The sequence below is a fragment of the Amia ocellicauda genome, chromosome 13 (assembly GCF_036373705.1).
Source record: "Amia ocellicauda isolate fAmiCal2 chromosome 13, fAmiCal2.hap1, whole genome shotgun sequence".
NCBI lineage: Eukaryota > Metazoa > Chordata > Actinopteri > Amiiformes > Amiidae > Amia > Amia ocellicauda.
In genome coordinates, this window is record NC_089862.1 from 25677559 (window position 1) to 25692971 (window position 15413).

Genomic DNA, 15413 nt, shown 5'->3' on the forward strand with positions numbered 1-15413 from the left:
CATTTCTCCCAAATTTCAAATAAAAATATGAATGGAATAGAATGGCTGCCATACTTGTAGAGATGCTGATTTAAGAAAAAATTGCAGTGGTCTCCATTTTTTCAGAGCTGTAGATTGTGTTCACTTCTTACAATTCCCCACTTAACCAATTCTTCCTTCTCCTCTGTAATTCTGCAAACGCACCTTTGAATTCTCTTTCCCTGAGGTTATGCGAGCCAGCAGGTTCTCGACCACGTGCAGTTTAGTGAAGCCTGAGCCCTCACTGGGGATCAGCAGAGCACCGTTCCTGCCGATCTCCCCCAGGGCTGTACAGGCAGCAATGGTCAAGAGAGAAGAGCTGCTCTCCAGAAACGAACCTACCAAGGAAAATCAGAAGATGATTACATATAGATAGATACATGGTGGGAGAGCTGGTGGACAGTAACAGCAGTGGTCTGTATGCAGTGCAGCTGTATTCCATGCTTTCATTGGTTGGTTAAGTAACCAATCAGATGACTGGGGTGATTGCAGCCTTATGAAAAGTCAGGCCAAGCCATCAGAGTTTTTCCTCTAAATCTCTGCTTGGAAAAGATCAGAATATCAGTGTCAATTATCTCTGAAAATACATTACCAATAGTTTTTGTAGCAGAACAGATCAGCTCTTCATCTTCCTGCAGGTTTGTGCTCATTGGCTGTTCCTTGTTTTGAGAGTCTGTTGAACTTTTCCTTTTGCTCAGGTAACGGCCAACCATGTAACCCAATGCCAAAATTGCTCCATGCTGCGTCTCTGGGTTCTACAGAGAGAAAGGAAAGTCTTAAGCAAAGAAATCTCATCAACAGTTTAGTTCAGTGCACATATCAGTTAAATGTTGTCTGGGGAATTAAATGATTATATATTTATGGCTGGAAGGTACAGGAAAAGAGACATGATGAAACCTGGTAATGATGTCTTAAGTAATACTTGAAATACAACATGTTATGCAAATCTACATAAAATAGCACAGGAAGTTCTTTCAGACTCTCTTGCTTCCTAATAAACAGTCTCAATCGGACTTAGTTCCGACTTACATCATAATAGCTGCTGACAGTTCAGAGCCATTTGGTGTTATTCACAAATCTCAATGAGAGGATTTGTTTTTCTTTTGACATCTGTGGTCTTCCACTGATGCACCATAAACACTTTAAATTGTACCAATTGGTGAGTAGGTTGTTAATAATGTCAGTGTATTCCTTAACACTGTAAACATATGATACGCTGCTGAAGCCCAGTAAAAGTGGGTTTAAAATGTTTTGATAAAATCCTTCTTAGCAATCTGCAGTCATACAGAACTCTCCTCCACTTAAAATGAATATTATTTTAATAAGCAAAATGTATTTTAACAGTATACAAGAATTCCATATTTCCTTGTTGACTGTCTTGTATATATTTCTTTAACTGTCTCCATCTACAAGCCTCTGTATTTATACCTCTAAATGAACCCTATTTCCTAATCTTTGGAGAGTGAGTTAGAATTCCTTCTCAATTTTACTTTACCTTTTCGTGTTAGTTAATGTATACAAGTATAATAAAAATATTCTAGGACCTTGGAGGTTACATTTTAACAGATTTTATCCAGTGAGAACTGCTCGATATAATTAACAGATCCCAGTGAAGGAGCAAGGTAAATTTGTTGGATTGAAATGTAATTTGTAAAAAAAATTTTAAATGATGAACAAAGCCCATTCAATGTAAATAATTCGAAATGCAAAATAAGTGTGGGTATGTGTGGGCCTCACAAAGATCAATCAAATTCTTCATGTGAGCCATGCATTCACATGCTAGCCTCTCACTGGAAAGAATAATTCAAACAAAAGCTTAAAATTCAAAGATTTTAAAATAAATAAATGTGACTGGCTCAAGACCAAATCCCTTCTGGCTATTTGTGCATTAACAAGCAAGTAAGAGGGGGTTTGGAAGGGCTTACATGGGTGTCCTTCGTGATCTTGATGAGGTTCTGCACAGCTGTCTTCAATTCATTCCCGGACATGGTCGACACAACCACCGCATACAGCTGGGCTGCAAGCTCACGCATGTCTTCCTTGTTAGTGTTCATCAGACTCTGTATGAAAAACAAAACCATTATAATACAAGAATAATACAAATGTTACTGGAAAGGAATTATATAACCTGTAATTCATTGAAAGATTGTACAAAGTTTGACATTTCAGGAATTCATGTCTCTGTGGGTACCATCACCCTATAAAATTATATAACGTATCAGCAAATTTAAATTGATAATTTTTTCTCACATTTAAGATTGTGTGTGATTCAGTTGTTGGCCTTCTGTTTACCAAGTCTTCTTACTGCTTTGTTTTGTTTAATCTGTAGTATTTACATTGCCTAATTTCCACACCGATTTAAATAGTCCCTTGCATATTCCAAAGGTTAAGTTTAAACTGCAATATTACCAAACAAGATAAGCATGTGGTCCCAGGGATGAAACAAGAATTTAATCAATAAGAAAAATGTACTTATTTAGATAAATAAATATAGTACACTGAGAACTTGGATGTTCAGCAGTCTATTGCTTACCTTGATCCAGTCAATTCTGTCAATGAATTTAGGTGCAAGCTTTTGGGGACAGACAGACACCACTTCTAAAAGGCAGTACATCACTGGAACGCCTAGAAAAAAAAATAGAAATGCAAATCAAATCACAAATTGCTGCACAGAATAGAAGACTGATTTTGAATTAACATGAGAAACATATGATGTCACTGAGACAGCTGCTTGTTGATGGCAGAATCTAGAGATACCTGAAGTAGAAAGTGGCTATAGGAAGTATTCAACCCCTTGTACTTTTTCAGATTTTGTTGCGTTACAAACAGATTTGTTTTTAATGCATTGAAGTGTGATATTTTACCCTTTGCTTTACACAACCTACTCAACACTTTGAGGCAAGATATTTTGTGAAACAAACGTTACTGAAAAAAAATATATATGAAATGGATTTGTGATAAGTATTCACCTGAGTCAGTTCTTGTTAGAACCACCTTTGGCAGCCATTACAGCTGTGATTCTTTGGGGTAAGTCTGTACCAGGTTTACAAATCAAAGGAAAACAATCCTATTTCAATGCATAGAATTGTCAGGTTGTAACAACAAAATGTGGAAAACTTCCTGTAGCCACTATCTGTAAATATTTATTTTGTTAAATAATTTATGATCCAGATGAGTTTGACCTGATGACAGCTTTCAGTTGGCTTCTGTCATCAATCTTATAAAATACTGCCATCTGGAATTGGATTCAGAAATTACAATGTAGTGTGGGGCGGAACGAGGAGTAAATACGACTTCATGTTTCTAGGAAAGTCCTTAGTTGTATTTTTATTGTCATGTCATCTCTTGGTATACATATATTTTTAAAAGGGCTTCAAACAGTTAACACTTCCATGCTGGGCAAAGGTCGGACCCTATGGTTCAGAGAAAACTGGATTAAATCTCACCTATGAAATTAGCTGTAATTTAGTATGATTACTGGGAGCTGCCCCATCTATAATGCCTTCACTTTGCTGTTATACTGCTGATAGTGTGAAAAGAAGTAGTCAGTTATAAAGAAGACAGTCTCTGGATTTTAAGGGTGGAATTAAGTAAATAAAGATCCAGTAAAGGTTCAAATAACTGCCCACAAGGAGGGTTTGTGTGGTTTCTGTATGAAAATGTTTCTTGCATAACTGTAGTGAGCTCCTGTTTTCTTCAGTGACTATGTTTAAGCCCTGTGATTTGCTGCTGACGAACAAAGGAGCGGATGACTCACCACCAATGGCTGACAGCAGCTGCTGGAGCAGTTCAATATAAACCTGCACAGGGTTGGACTCCCCTCCCTTGGGGGAGGAGGAGAGCTGCTCTTCACACAGCAGACTCTGCACATAGCGCGCGATGGCTGGGGCGTTATCCTGCATGTCAGCCAGGCTCTGGGAGGTAGGCATCGCTCCTGCACTGTGAGCAAGGCACATCCGCAGGTACAAGATAATCTAGAAATGACAAAAATCGGAATGTACAGATCCTGCTCGAGCACTTACAGGCTGAACGGCCTCTTTTGCTTGTCACTTGATCTTATTTTGTTAATCAGAGTACATATTTTGTAAGTCACAATTGGTCCCTATGTACACCTTTTTTATTTATTGTATATTCTGTTGAACAGATTCACTTAAATTTGACTTTTGAGGTGGATATTTTAAGTGAACGCCATTGAACAATCTTTCTTTACAAAATCATTCTGACTAAAGGATGAATGAATGCCCACCTTTGTTTTTTCATTGTATACACTATTCTATTCTGAAAAATGACTGATGTCATAGAACTTCCAACATCATCATGACTATTTGGGCTCCCAATAAACCAGTAAACCCTGAGAATTTTGGACACTGGCTGGCACAAGCAACAGGTGCTTGGGGATACAGGTCTTATCATGGGGCCTGATTGCAGCTCAAACTTAGCATGTGTACCCCCAAGGTTTAAGAAATGCAGAACCATCGGAGCATTGTTCCCTCTCTGCCTCAATACAGCTCCTACAGGGCAGGGCTATAGTTCACTTGAAGCAACATGGTGAGGTTGACATTGGGCAGTAAACATGAACAGAGACAAACAAACACTATAAAATGATATGGTATTCCTTTACCTTTAAGAGGAATAAAACATGTAATATTCATATGCTGAATTTGACATTACCTCTCCAAATGCAGAAGGGTTAAAAGGAAGGGTGGAATTTCCAACAATGTACTTGGCAGGGGTCTTCATTCTCTGTGAAGCCTTCAGAGAAAAACAAGACACAAAACTAAATATCAGGATGTACAATCAAATTACAAGGACACCTGTGTTAAAAGCAAGGCGATCAATGACATTCTTCATTCCTTCCATCTCGATCACAAGATGTGTGTGATCATCTAGTACAAGCACACGTACCACAAATGCTCAGAGAAACAATGATTTTCCATTTCACTGAATTTTGCAGAGGAGTTTAAATTAATTTTGTTTCCTATTCATTCTACTTCCAGCATGGTAGAAGTAAATGTACCCATGCATTTTATAAATACACTTTTGGTGTGAAATAATTTGAAATCATTTCAATATCAATATCAAATATATTTGTATCTGTGTTAAGCAAATTCCCAATTGTACAGGACTACAGCACCATGGTTTAGCAGTGCAGGGATGCGAGTACCTTTTCCTGAATGTAGCTGACCATGTCTGGGAAGGAGGGCATGGGCTTAGAGCCTTCCTTCTCTGTACCCTGGGCAGGAACGGCTCTCAGGACACGCTGGGCTTCACTGTGCACTTCTTCACGGCTGTACCAATACATCAACACATATGTTTACTGAATAAAATAAACAATTTTAAAATAAAAAAATGAAATGAAATAAACGTTTTCATTTTTCCATTCTAAACAACAGTTACCAAATGAGTCACCTGCTGAATAAAAAAAATAGTTTTAAGTGCATCATGGATGTTCAAATCAGTATTATGCTGCCTTGCTTTTCTACCTTGTTTTTAGATCTCTCACATTGTCCATTCTTTCAAATTAACATGTTTAGTCTTTAAATGTCTTCCCAGAACTATTATTTTTAGTGAAATATAAAAAGTCATGTTGTGAAGAAGCATGGCAATGAATGACGACACCTGCTGAAAGTTATATATAACATTCAGGATAATAAAAAACCCTCTGCCACAACACTCACTGCCAGTACTGTTAAGTGCTGCAGAAACATAGTATTAGCACTTCTGTATAGAACCAGTTTCTAGTCTCCCTGCCCTAGTCTGATGAAGTTGCCGTCATCTATGAAAACATTTAATCGAGACAGGACTGTGTTACAGAAACAGGTCTCTGTGTTCCTGTTGGATTTGACAGTGACGTATTCCACTGTTTCAGAAAATGATGAGTGCGATGCCCGAGACAGAAACAGTGTTTCAGTGGCTGTCTTCTGGCAATAATTAAACTAAAAGGTAAGATGTTGTTCTGACTGCTGCTTATTGTGCTCTGGAAAACTGGCAACACCTGGAAGCAAATGTCTGTGGTTCACATCTTTAACCGAGCTTAGGTTCTGTGCAACTTCAAATACTCAGTGATTTTAGATCTGTCATGCACCATTAAAAAAAGCAATGTACTAATCCACATTTACATATTTCTATGAATATAATTTAAAATGCCAAACAAGTATTGATAAACTGATTAACACACACACACAAAACCCATTACAATACCAAAAAAAAAAAAAAAAAAAAAAACTTTGCTGGTAAAATAAGGAAGGATTTAATTTTGTAAATTGAATTAAAGTATTAATAATTAATTAATTTACAACTTGAAAAGACAGACAAGGTAACAGGAAAATAAACATTTAGAAACTCATCAACATTGCAAATAAATACTTACGGATCTCCAGCAGCCAGCAGCAAGAGGTATCTGGAGGGTACGTGGTCAGAAGCAAACACTGTACTCGCAAATTTCATCGCTACTTGACGAACTTGCACTTCAGGCTGGCGAGAGATTAAGAAAAAGAGAGGGAAATTATTAACGCAGTTACAGACTATTTGCAACATTGATTGCATAAAAAAAATTATTCAAACAATGCTAAAGCAAGTGAGGTCGGTGTAATATTCAGAACTGACCTTTCCCATATAAGCAGCAACAAGAGCTTCCATGAGATTGAGCAGGGCCCCCTGCAGGGATGCGTAGGCCCCCACCATCATGGAAAGAGCTTCCTGGATAGCCAGCCTGACCTCAGAATCTTCCTGAAATTAAACCACAAACAAAGGAAATTATCCAGTGAATAAGGAGAGTCATATCAGAGAGATTGAAATAGCAGTTGGAAACAGGGAAAGATCTGTCCCAGGGTGTCTGTTCCCTGTTCTGCGAGGGCTGTGGCAGGCACTTTTGCTGAGGCTCCCTATTGGCCTGAGCTCACAGGCTGCTGATGATCAACACTCAGGTAGTCAGTGTGTCAGTAAAGCAGTGGCCTAATGGTCTAATTTTCAGACACTTCAAGAAAAAACAACATGGCGGATGCTTCTCTAAAACGGCAACAATCCCAGTTCACAGTAACAATACGATCTGTGCTTGTTATGAGAATATAATGCAGAAAAATATCTACCATTGGTGAAATTCTGAAACTTGCAATAAGGCACTCAAACACAAGGGGTGGGATAAAATAACAAAAAAGTTAACGGTGTCAATCTGTTGTGTGTGTTCGGCCTGTAGAAGACGTGTAGAAGCGATAGATGAATATGCTAAAATTACTATTTAAGAGGAAACATCTGTGTACTGGAGGACCACAGGATTGGTTAGTGCAATCTTTTGGGGAGGAGTTTTGGGGGATTGCCGGTGTGTGGGAGAGCGGAGTATGTCTGAGCCAATGGGAGACTCCCCCTGTCAGCATCAGTGACCATGTCTCTATAGTCTTAGGCAAGCAGTTTGAACATACCTTACACATAGCTTCAAAAAACTGCTGTACCAGTGCTATATCCTTTGTAAAGAGCTGAGGCATTCGGCTAAAGAGAGAGAATACAAGAATAGAACATCACAATCAAAAAGATTGAACTACCAGAGAAATGCTTAATACAAGAAAAAACAATGAGTTTTGAATTTGCTTTGTTTAGATGAAGACATCCAAGTAAATTAAAATGTATTTATGTATTTTAGGGTGAACTAATGCTTTACCAATGATAACAGGTTATTCTCAGATTATGTGATCAAAATATTGATCTGATCAAAAATGTAAATGAAACCATGCACAGATGTAGGTCAGTGAGTTATTGGTTAAATACAAAGTTACAAAGGAATAAATACAATTAAAGCTCTAAAGAGTCAAATTTATCAATTTTACAAAAAGTGTGATAAATCATAAATAGCCAAGAGATTCCCAGGAACTCTTTTCACCCGTCTTTTAAATCACATTTGCTCTGTTACATAAAGCACAGTACATTTTCAAGATCATTGTATTACCTTGACAGCTTTCCAACAGCTGAGTAGGCCACACATAGCAATTTGGGATCCTAAAATAAAATTAGCATTTGCAACGTCCATTAGTCATTGAGCTCTTACTTCACAGTTTAATCAGAAGAGATGTAAAACAAAATCATCTGCATATACAGGCACAAATCTCAGTGCTGAAACAAAAAGACAAGACAAAAGATAAATGAAATACGAAATACGATAAAACATGTCCTATTGTGATATTTTGCTTACCTCTTTGTATTCATTGATAAGCTTTGTTAATCCATTGAGAAGCATAAGACCCAGGGGCTTGTTATTATCTGGACACCTGCCAAAACGTACATCCAGAAATTAAAATCAAATGAGATGCAACGATTGTGTAGATCAATACATTAACAAACATATTTTACATTAATTATTTTCCCTGTGTTATTAAATAGTCCCACTCTCACTTCAGGTCACTGTCAATGTCACAGAATACTAAATCAATAAAGCAGAATTTAAATTATCAGTCTATGCTTTCAATGTTCCACAGCCTTGTCTTATTACTTACACAACACAAATGTGATGAACAAACTGCAAGGACAACAATCTCAGTTTGTTGTTTGTGTTTGCTCCAAACAGACCATCATACACAACCTGAAAAAAATAAAAAATAAATACACAATAGATTTTCAAAAGGTTTTAAATAATATGTATATTAGATCACTATTATTTTAATTATAATTGAATTAAAAAAAAATGTACAAAGAAAAACAAATGCAGTTGAAAAACAATATGCATCTGAAAACCATTATATATATTTTGGGAAACGGTCTACCATTATTCAGAATTTTTCTAGAACCTACCAAAAAATAAAAAATAAGGTACATGGTGGATGCACCATTTTTTAATGCTGAAATTGTATGTTGGAAAATTTACAGTAAGGGTCTATTCAAAATATTATATAATCAGCTCAACATACTTGATGGTTAGCCAGATGATTATGTATAATTATATTACAAACAGGGAAGTGTGCCTCAATGATTATATAATCAACGCAACTATTATTCCCATTCATTTCTGAGGTGACATTCTCCACGTTTTGCCCCAGGTATGAGGTTGTCAGAGCTCTTTATTGATACTCCAATTTTACACTGGTAATTCTTCTTATTATATAAGCAACAGGGTTCAAGTCAGAAGACATTACAATTCACTCTGTCAGATCTCATTGCCCAGGTAAGATAGCTAATTAACAAGCAATTTAATAATAATAATAAAAAACAAATAGCATAAAAGTGTAAAACAAAATGGCAGTCTCCCTCCTAAAATGCAATGAATGATCATTTTTTTCTTTGTAAATCACCCTGGATTAGGGCGTCTGCTGTTTACACAAGAAACATTTAAAAGCATTACAATGCTCATCTATATATGGTGTATATATTGTTTACATTTTAGGGTTGACAGGGTTTTTCTTCATAATTAAACCCCTTATCATTTTTCTAAAGGCTAGTAGCCATAATTCTCTGTGCTTTAGACAATTCCAAGGCATGCCTAGAAGATAATACAATTGTGGGGATTTAGATGACCATTATCTATGATCTTACAAGAAGCTAATAGAAAGATTAGATAATCAAAAGTGGTGATTAAAGGCTTAATTAAGACTGATTAGACAACATACATGGTGGACAAAATTGCAACTCATAATTTTAGGCCTCCTAACACATCCTGATCTACTCTGAAATCAATTAATGCCAACTGATTACACAAACTAAGAGTGGAATATGTATATGCTAAAACAACAAATTTAATGTGGAAATGAAACTGTAAATCTTGGCAAATCTCAATGTTTGTGTTTTTGACATTGAAAAGAAGTACTGAAATACATGCATCCTCAATTTCTTAAATTGTCTCCTTGTTGAGACAGGAAGTAAGAGAAATAATATTCATACTATTGTAAAGAAGGGAAGTAAATTAATTGAACTTCATACAAAATTAATATTGACTGAAGTCAACTGATCCAAGTAATTTCCAACATAATTCCACCACAACCATACCTCCATCTCGAACAGATCCTGAGAGATTTTAATCAACATCTGTAATATTATCCCCCTATGGAAAGGTACATATACTGCAGATCTACCTGAATGTTGGCAGGGAACGTCTCTGCAGCGAGCCGGGATCTGAGGAGGTGAGGGAGTATCTTCAGTTTGACCCGTGTGCTAACTGGCTCCCTCTTCAGCTCTGGTTTCAGTGCAGCCCCCTATTGAAGCGGGAAGACCAATGTTTAATTTGTGTAACACTTACTAAAATTCAAAATCCCAACAACAGCAAAATCTAAACGGCTTCAGAATCTAGGGTCTCTGACATATCCAGGCTATGGTTTTGAATCAATGATCCAAAAGCAATTTCAAATACTATTTTGTCCCATAAGATACCATTGAAAGTTAATATGTTCCAAAGAGGGAGTAAGAATGCAACCGGGGATTGTATCAAACTCAATTTAAACCCGGCTGACTCTTGCAGTATAAATACAATCATTATAGGCAAAAATAGCCTGCTGCGGATGACTACATCACTGATTTCTGCTGTGTGAAGAATGAATTTGCATCTCACACATGTGACAAAACTAGCGAGTTCTCCATTTCATTTGTGATCCTTTCAGTTATACATTTATCACGTTTCATCAATCCTAAACGTCTGAGTGCAGTATCTTTGCATTAATCTTTACAGTAAAGAAGGTCCTTTTAATTTAATGAGAAATTCTGCACATCTTTCATTTCATTTATCACATATTATTATTTTTTTGCATGTAATAAGAAATTAATTATAAATATAACAGATTTAAGTTATTAGCATACCACCCCTTACCTCTTTTGTTTTAAGTGGAATATCCCCAAGGTACACCTTATACATCTTGTTAATGATTGAGGGATTATTCCAGTCAATTATGCTGAAAAAAAAGAAAAAAAATACATAAATACATTTTTCATACATTTTCAAAATGCTTTCCAAACAGCTTAGCTTGTAGAGAATTTACATTGCATGAAGTAATCAATGCCACCTGAAACATTTTAAGTCTTTATTAACACAAATTGGAATCTTTAATTATGATTATGGTCTCAAAATATGTTAATGTGTTTATCTCAACAATTTCCCAAAGGCAGCTTCAAATCCAATTAGTCTCCCTTCAATAAAGTGACCTGTAGCGTCTGCTCCTTCCAGCTTACCTTTGTTTGCTTTTCAGTTCCAGGTCTGCCGCCGTTGCCACGCTGTGTCGAGTGTCACTTGAAGCGATCACTAAGTGGACCACTGCCTCCACTTCAGGAACTTGCTCTGCTTCAATGAACTTCACTATTCCTAGTTTACACTGCCAAAGAATGAATCATGTTAATACCTAAGGGGCAATGTATTAAATGCATGCCTTGCCTCCTGAATGATTCTCTATACATATTAGGTAATATACAGTGTAGATATATTTCTGCATTTCCTAACTACTTCCACATTGTACATTTATATACAATTTTCCTTCACTGCAGATCATATTTTCTTGACCTGCAAGTAACATGAAATATGACAGAACATATACTATGGAAGGCAATCCTTTTTTGCAATATCTGAGAGTTAATACATTAAGTTAATACATACAATTGTCCTACATCTCCAGTCATTTATAAGTGTGCATCTTTAAAGATGGACACAAAGTTAGCAGTACCTGTTCCAACTGTTCGGGGCTCCAGGGTGTTTCTCCGATGACACGCTTGGCTGCGTAGAAGCTCATGCCCGGAGGAGGCTGTGGGAGTCCAGGGCCTGCTGTGCCCCCGCTGGCTGCCGTACCCTGAGGCGAGGCTGGGGCAGAGCGGCTCTGGGTTTCATTCAGCACAAACCTGCAACAATTAGTGAGCAAGGATTACAAAAACTATTTGAATACAAAAATACATATTCAGATACAGGAGATCTACAGTACGTAGATTTAGGTGTGCCACAGGATATAATGTGTTTTCTTTGTTATTTTTAACTGTAGTGCACAAGTAAGAATTAGTGTGCTGGTTTCTGTAAACTTACAACAAATAGGCCGGCGACTGACTACAACATGGGTCATATCTGAAAAATGGCTACTGGTACTTTCAAAATGTTATATGCTGGTTTTACACCCAACAATTTGGGAGAGTATATATAAAATAAAATGAATACCATGATTCTATATATTTTTGCTGTAATGTAAAAATAATGTATACAAACCCATAAGGCATCAGCAGTACATCTAACATGAAATCTAACAGCAAGTGAACAGTCTTTGGCTTCTCAACAAGGATGAATGGAGAGGCAACTTTTGAAGGCTCTGAAGGATACTTCATGTGGAACAATGTTGGGATCAGAAGATGCATTAGGCTGAAAGAAAGGTTAAATAAAACATTAGCCTATATGGTTTATGATGTGTAGAAATAAGATTGATTTGTTTAATTCAACTAGAGACTTTTAAGTAGAAATCTAGTATATTTATATAAAAAACAACATAGCAAATAGATTGAATCTGGTGAGAGCTGAAAAATCTGAATTGATGTTCTCCTTCAAACTTAATGTAATAAAATGTCAAGGTTTCGTTCACATTACTTCTGAAAGCTCAAAGTACACTCACCTAAAGGATTATTAGGAACACCATACTAATATTGTGTTTGATCCACTTTCGCCTTCAGAACTGCCTTAATTCTACGTGGCATTGATTCAACAAGGTGCTGAAAGCATTCTTTAGAAATGTTGGCCCATATTGTTAGGATAGCATCTTGCAGTTGATGGAGATTTGTGGGATGCACATCCAGGGCACGAAGCTCCCGTTCCACCACATCCCAAAGATGCTCTATTGGGTTGAGATCTGGTGACTGTGGGGGCTAGTTTAGTACAGTGAACTCATTGTCATGTTCAAGAAACCAATTTGAAATGATTCGACCTTTGTGACATGGTGCATTATCCTGCTGGAAGTAGCCATCAGAGGATGGGTACATGGTGGTCATAAAGGGATGGACATGGTCAGAAACAATGCTCAGGTAGGCCGTGGCATTTAAACGATGCCCAATTGGCACTAAGGGGCCTAAAGTGTGCCAAGAAAACATCCCCCACACCATTACACCACCACCACCAGCCTGCACAGTGGTAACAAGGCATGATGGATCCATGTTCTCATTCTGTTTACGCCAAATTCTGACTCTACCATCTGAATGTCTCAACAGAAATCGAGACTCATCAGACCAGGCAACATTTTTCCAGTCTTCAACTGTCCAATTTTGGTGAGCTTGTGCAAATTGTGGCCTCTTTTTCCTATTTGTAGTGGAGATGAGTGGTACCTGGTGGGGTCTTCTGCTGTTGTAGCCCATCCGCCTCAAGGTTGTACGTGTTGTGGCTTCACAAATGCTTTGCTGCATACCTCGGTTGTAACGGGTGGTTATTTAAGTCAAAGTTGCTCTTCTATCAGCTTGAATCAGTCGGCCCATTCTCCTCTGACCTCTAGCATCAACAAGGCATTTTCGCCCACAGGACTGCCGCATACTGGATGTTTTTCCCTTTTCACACCATTCTTTGTAAACCCTAGAAATGGTTGTGCGTGAAAATCCCAGTAACTGAGCAGATTGTGAAATACTCAGACCGGCCCGTCTGGCACCAACAACCATGCCACGCTCAAAATTGCTTAAATCACCTTTCTTTCCCATTCAGACATTCAGTTTGGAGTTCAGGAGATTGTCTTGACCAGGACCACACCCCTAAATGCATTGAAGCAACTGCCATGTGATTGGTTGGTTAGATAATTGCATTAATGAGAAATTGAACAGGTGTTCCTAATAATCCTTTAGGTGAGTGTAAGTGGATTGTGTTGTAAATTATATTCCCCTAACTATATACAAACACATGCACACACACACACACACACACACACACACACACACAAAAGAACATAAATAGAGCCCATCATTGCCAATTCAAGGGTTAATTTTGCCCATTGCCCACAATATATTTTGGACATCCTAATGCAACAGTAAAAAAAAATTGACATTATTTATTAAGTTTAAAATCACCAATTATTCTGTCCAAAACTGCTTTACACAGAAGGAAATCTGTTTTTACCAAGTGATAAAACTTCAAATATAAATGCAGTAGAAGAGACGGGGAACTGAATGAGTTTCACAGAGCTTCAACACATAATCGTGTCACCAATGGGCTTTAGTGCACTGACCAGCAATAAACTAGTTTCCAATTGTACTTCCATGGTTTCGCCTATGAGATGTGCTTTCAGAAGCTATTTTAAAAGCCTGTCAGCTTGAACAGGGCAGTCAAAACACATTTCAAAATAAAACCAAAGATAACAGGATGGGACAATATTAAGAAATGGTGTGAAAAAGCAAAACGCACAAAGGAGTAATCTTGATAACGTTTATCATGTATATAAACCGCATCTTTCTTATGAAACGTGACAAAAGAACATAGTGGAACAGCAGTACAGTGAAGGACAGTAGAGGGATACCATATCCACTGAACATCACATGTTCTTTGTGTGCGCTGGTACACACAAACCTCAAAAAGGGAAGAAACACGCACTGGCCTATGTTACAGAGTTAACCTCTTAAACTGCTTTAATACATCTGCAATTTAGCATTACCCCTTTTCAGCAGTAACATTCAACTAGAAGATGTATTTCATACCACGTACAATAATATCCAAATAACAGGCACCACGAAACAAAGTAGCACCGTGTTATTTCTCTGTCTTTGAGCCCCAATTCTCAGACAGACCTAATTATTTTCAAATACAGTGGGAAATAAAAATCAATTCACCCATCTTGCTGTGGCTGAGGTTTTCCTTCCATAGCAGTCAGCAAAGTAGGTGCCAGCTCACACTGCTTTTCTACATCCAAACGAGGGTATCCCATTTTAATGTAAATGATGGTGAAATTCTGTAGAAGAACACAACGATCATGTGACTTTGTTGTTATGAAGTGATGATTAGTAGTTAGTGCTGTGTTGATGAAGTTACAATTGACAGTTTAGTCAAGTGCTGAACCTCGCTGGCCTTATATTCTAACAAGGCAAAATTAGAGGCTCGCCTTGCAGGACTCACACTGGAAGCTGGAGCTGAATACTACGACAGCACTACCGGCCATTGCACACTACAGGAAATCTGATAATTGTAAATAGAATGACTGTCAGCCTTTGAGCAGATACAACTCCTTATAAATGTCACTCTATGATGCTCAGTAAATATCAGGAGTGACTGCTGCAACAGTTTCAATGTTTCTATCCAATTTGATAAATAACTTGAAACCAAAGGCATTTTAGGAGGTTAAAACAATTGAAAATTGCCAAATTAAGCAAATTATACCTGCCAATGTTTAGACAAAGAGTGCAACTGGAATAAAAAAAAGAGGTATTCAAGAACTAGAGCTTGAAAAATGTTAAAAATCTAATTGTATCCCTTGGTTGTACATATGGTTTTCAAA

The 15413-nt window shown here is 37.3% G+C and overlaps 1 protein-coding gene across 1 annotated transcript in view; it reads right to left on the reverse strand.

Moving 5' to 3' along the window:
• Positions 1-15413, reverse strand: part of ecpas (Ecm29 proteasome adaptor and scaffold) — a 32608-nt gene that overhangs the window by 13431 nt on the left and 3764 nt on the right. Inside the window, exons 4-22 of the mRNA XM_066720360.1 lie at positions 14752-14870; positions 12170-12319; positions 11643-11814; positions 11158-11297; positions 10799-10880; positions 10071-10190; positions 8502-8587; positions 8201-8276; positions 7958-8007; positions 7437-7503; positions 6625-6747; positions 6389-6492; positions 5183-5306; positions 4690-4770; positions 3776-3992; positions 2552-2643; positions 1944-2078; positions 611-773; positions 184-356 (exon numbers count right to left, since the gene is read on the reverse strand). Of these exons, the coding sequence (XP_066576457.1) occupies positions 184-356; positions 611-773; positions 1944-2078; positions 2552-2643; positions 3776-3992; positions 4690-4770; positions 5183-5306; positions 6389-6492; positions 6625-6747; positions 7437-7503; positions 7958-8007; positions 8201-8276; positions 8502-8587; positions 10071-10190; positions 10799-10880; positions 11158-11297; positions 11643-11814; positions 12170-12319; positions 14752-14870 (2274 nt within the window). The remainder of the gene's footprint in view (positions 1-183; positions 357-610; positions 774-1943; positions 2079-2551; positions 2644-3775; positions 3993-4689; positions 4771-5182; positions 5307-6388; positions 6493-6624; positions 6748-7436; positions 7504-7957; positions 8008-8200; positions 8277-8501; positions 8588-10070; positions 10191-10798; positions 10881-11157; positions 11298-11642; positions 11815-12169; positions 12320-14751; positions 14871-15413) is intronic.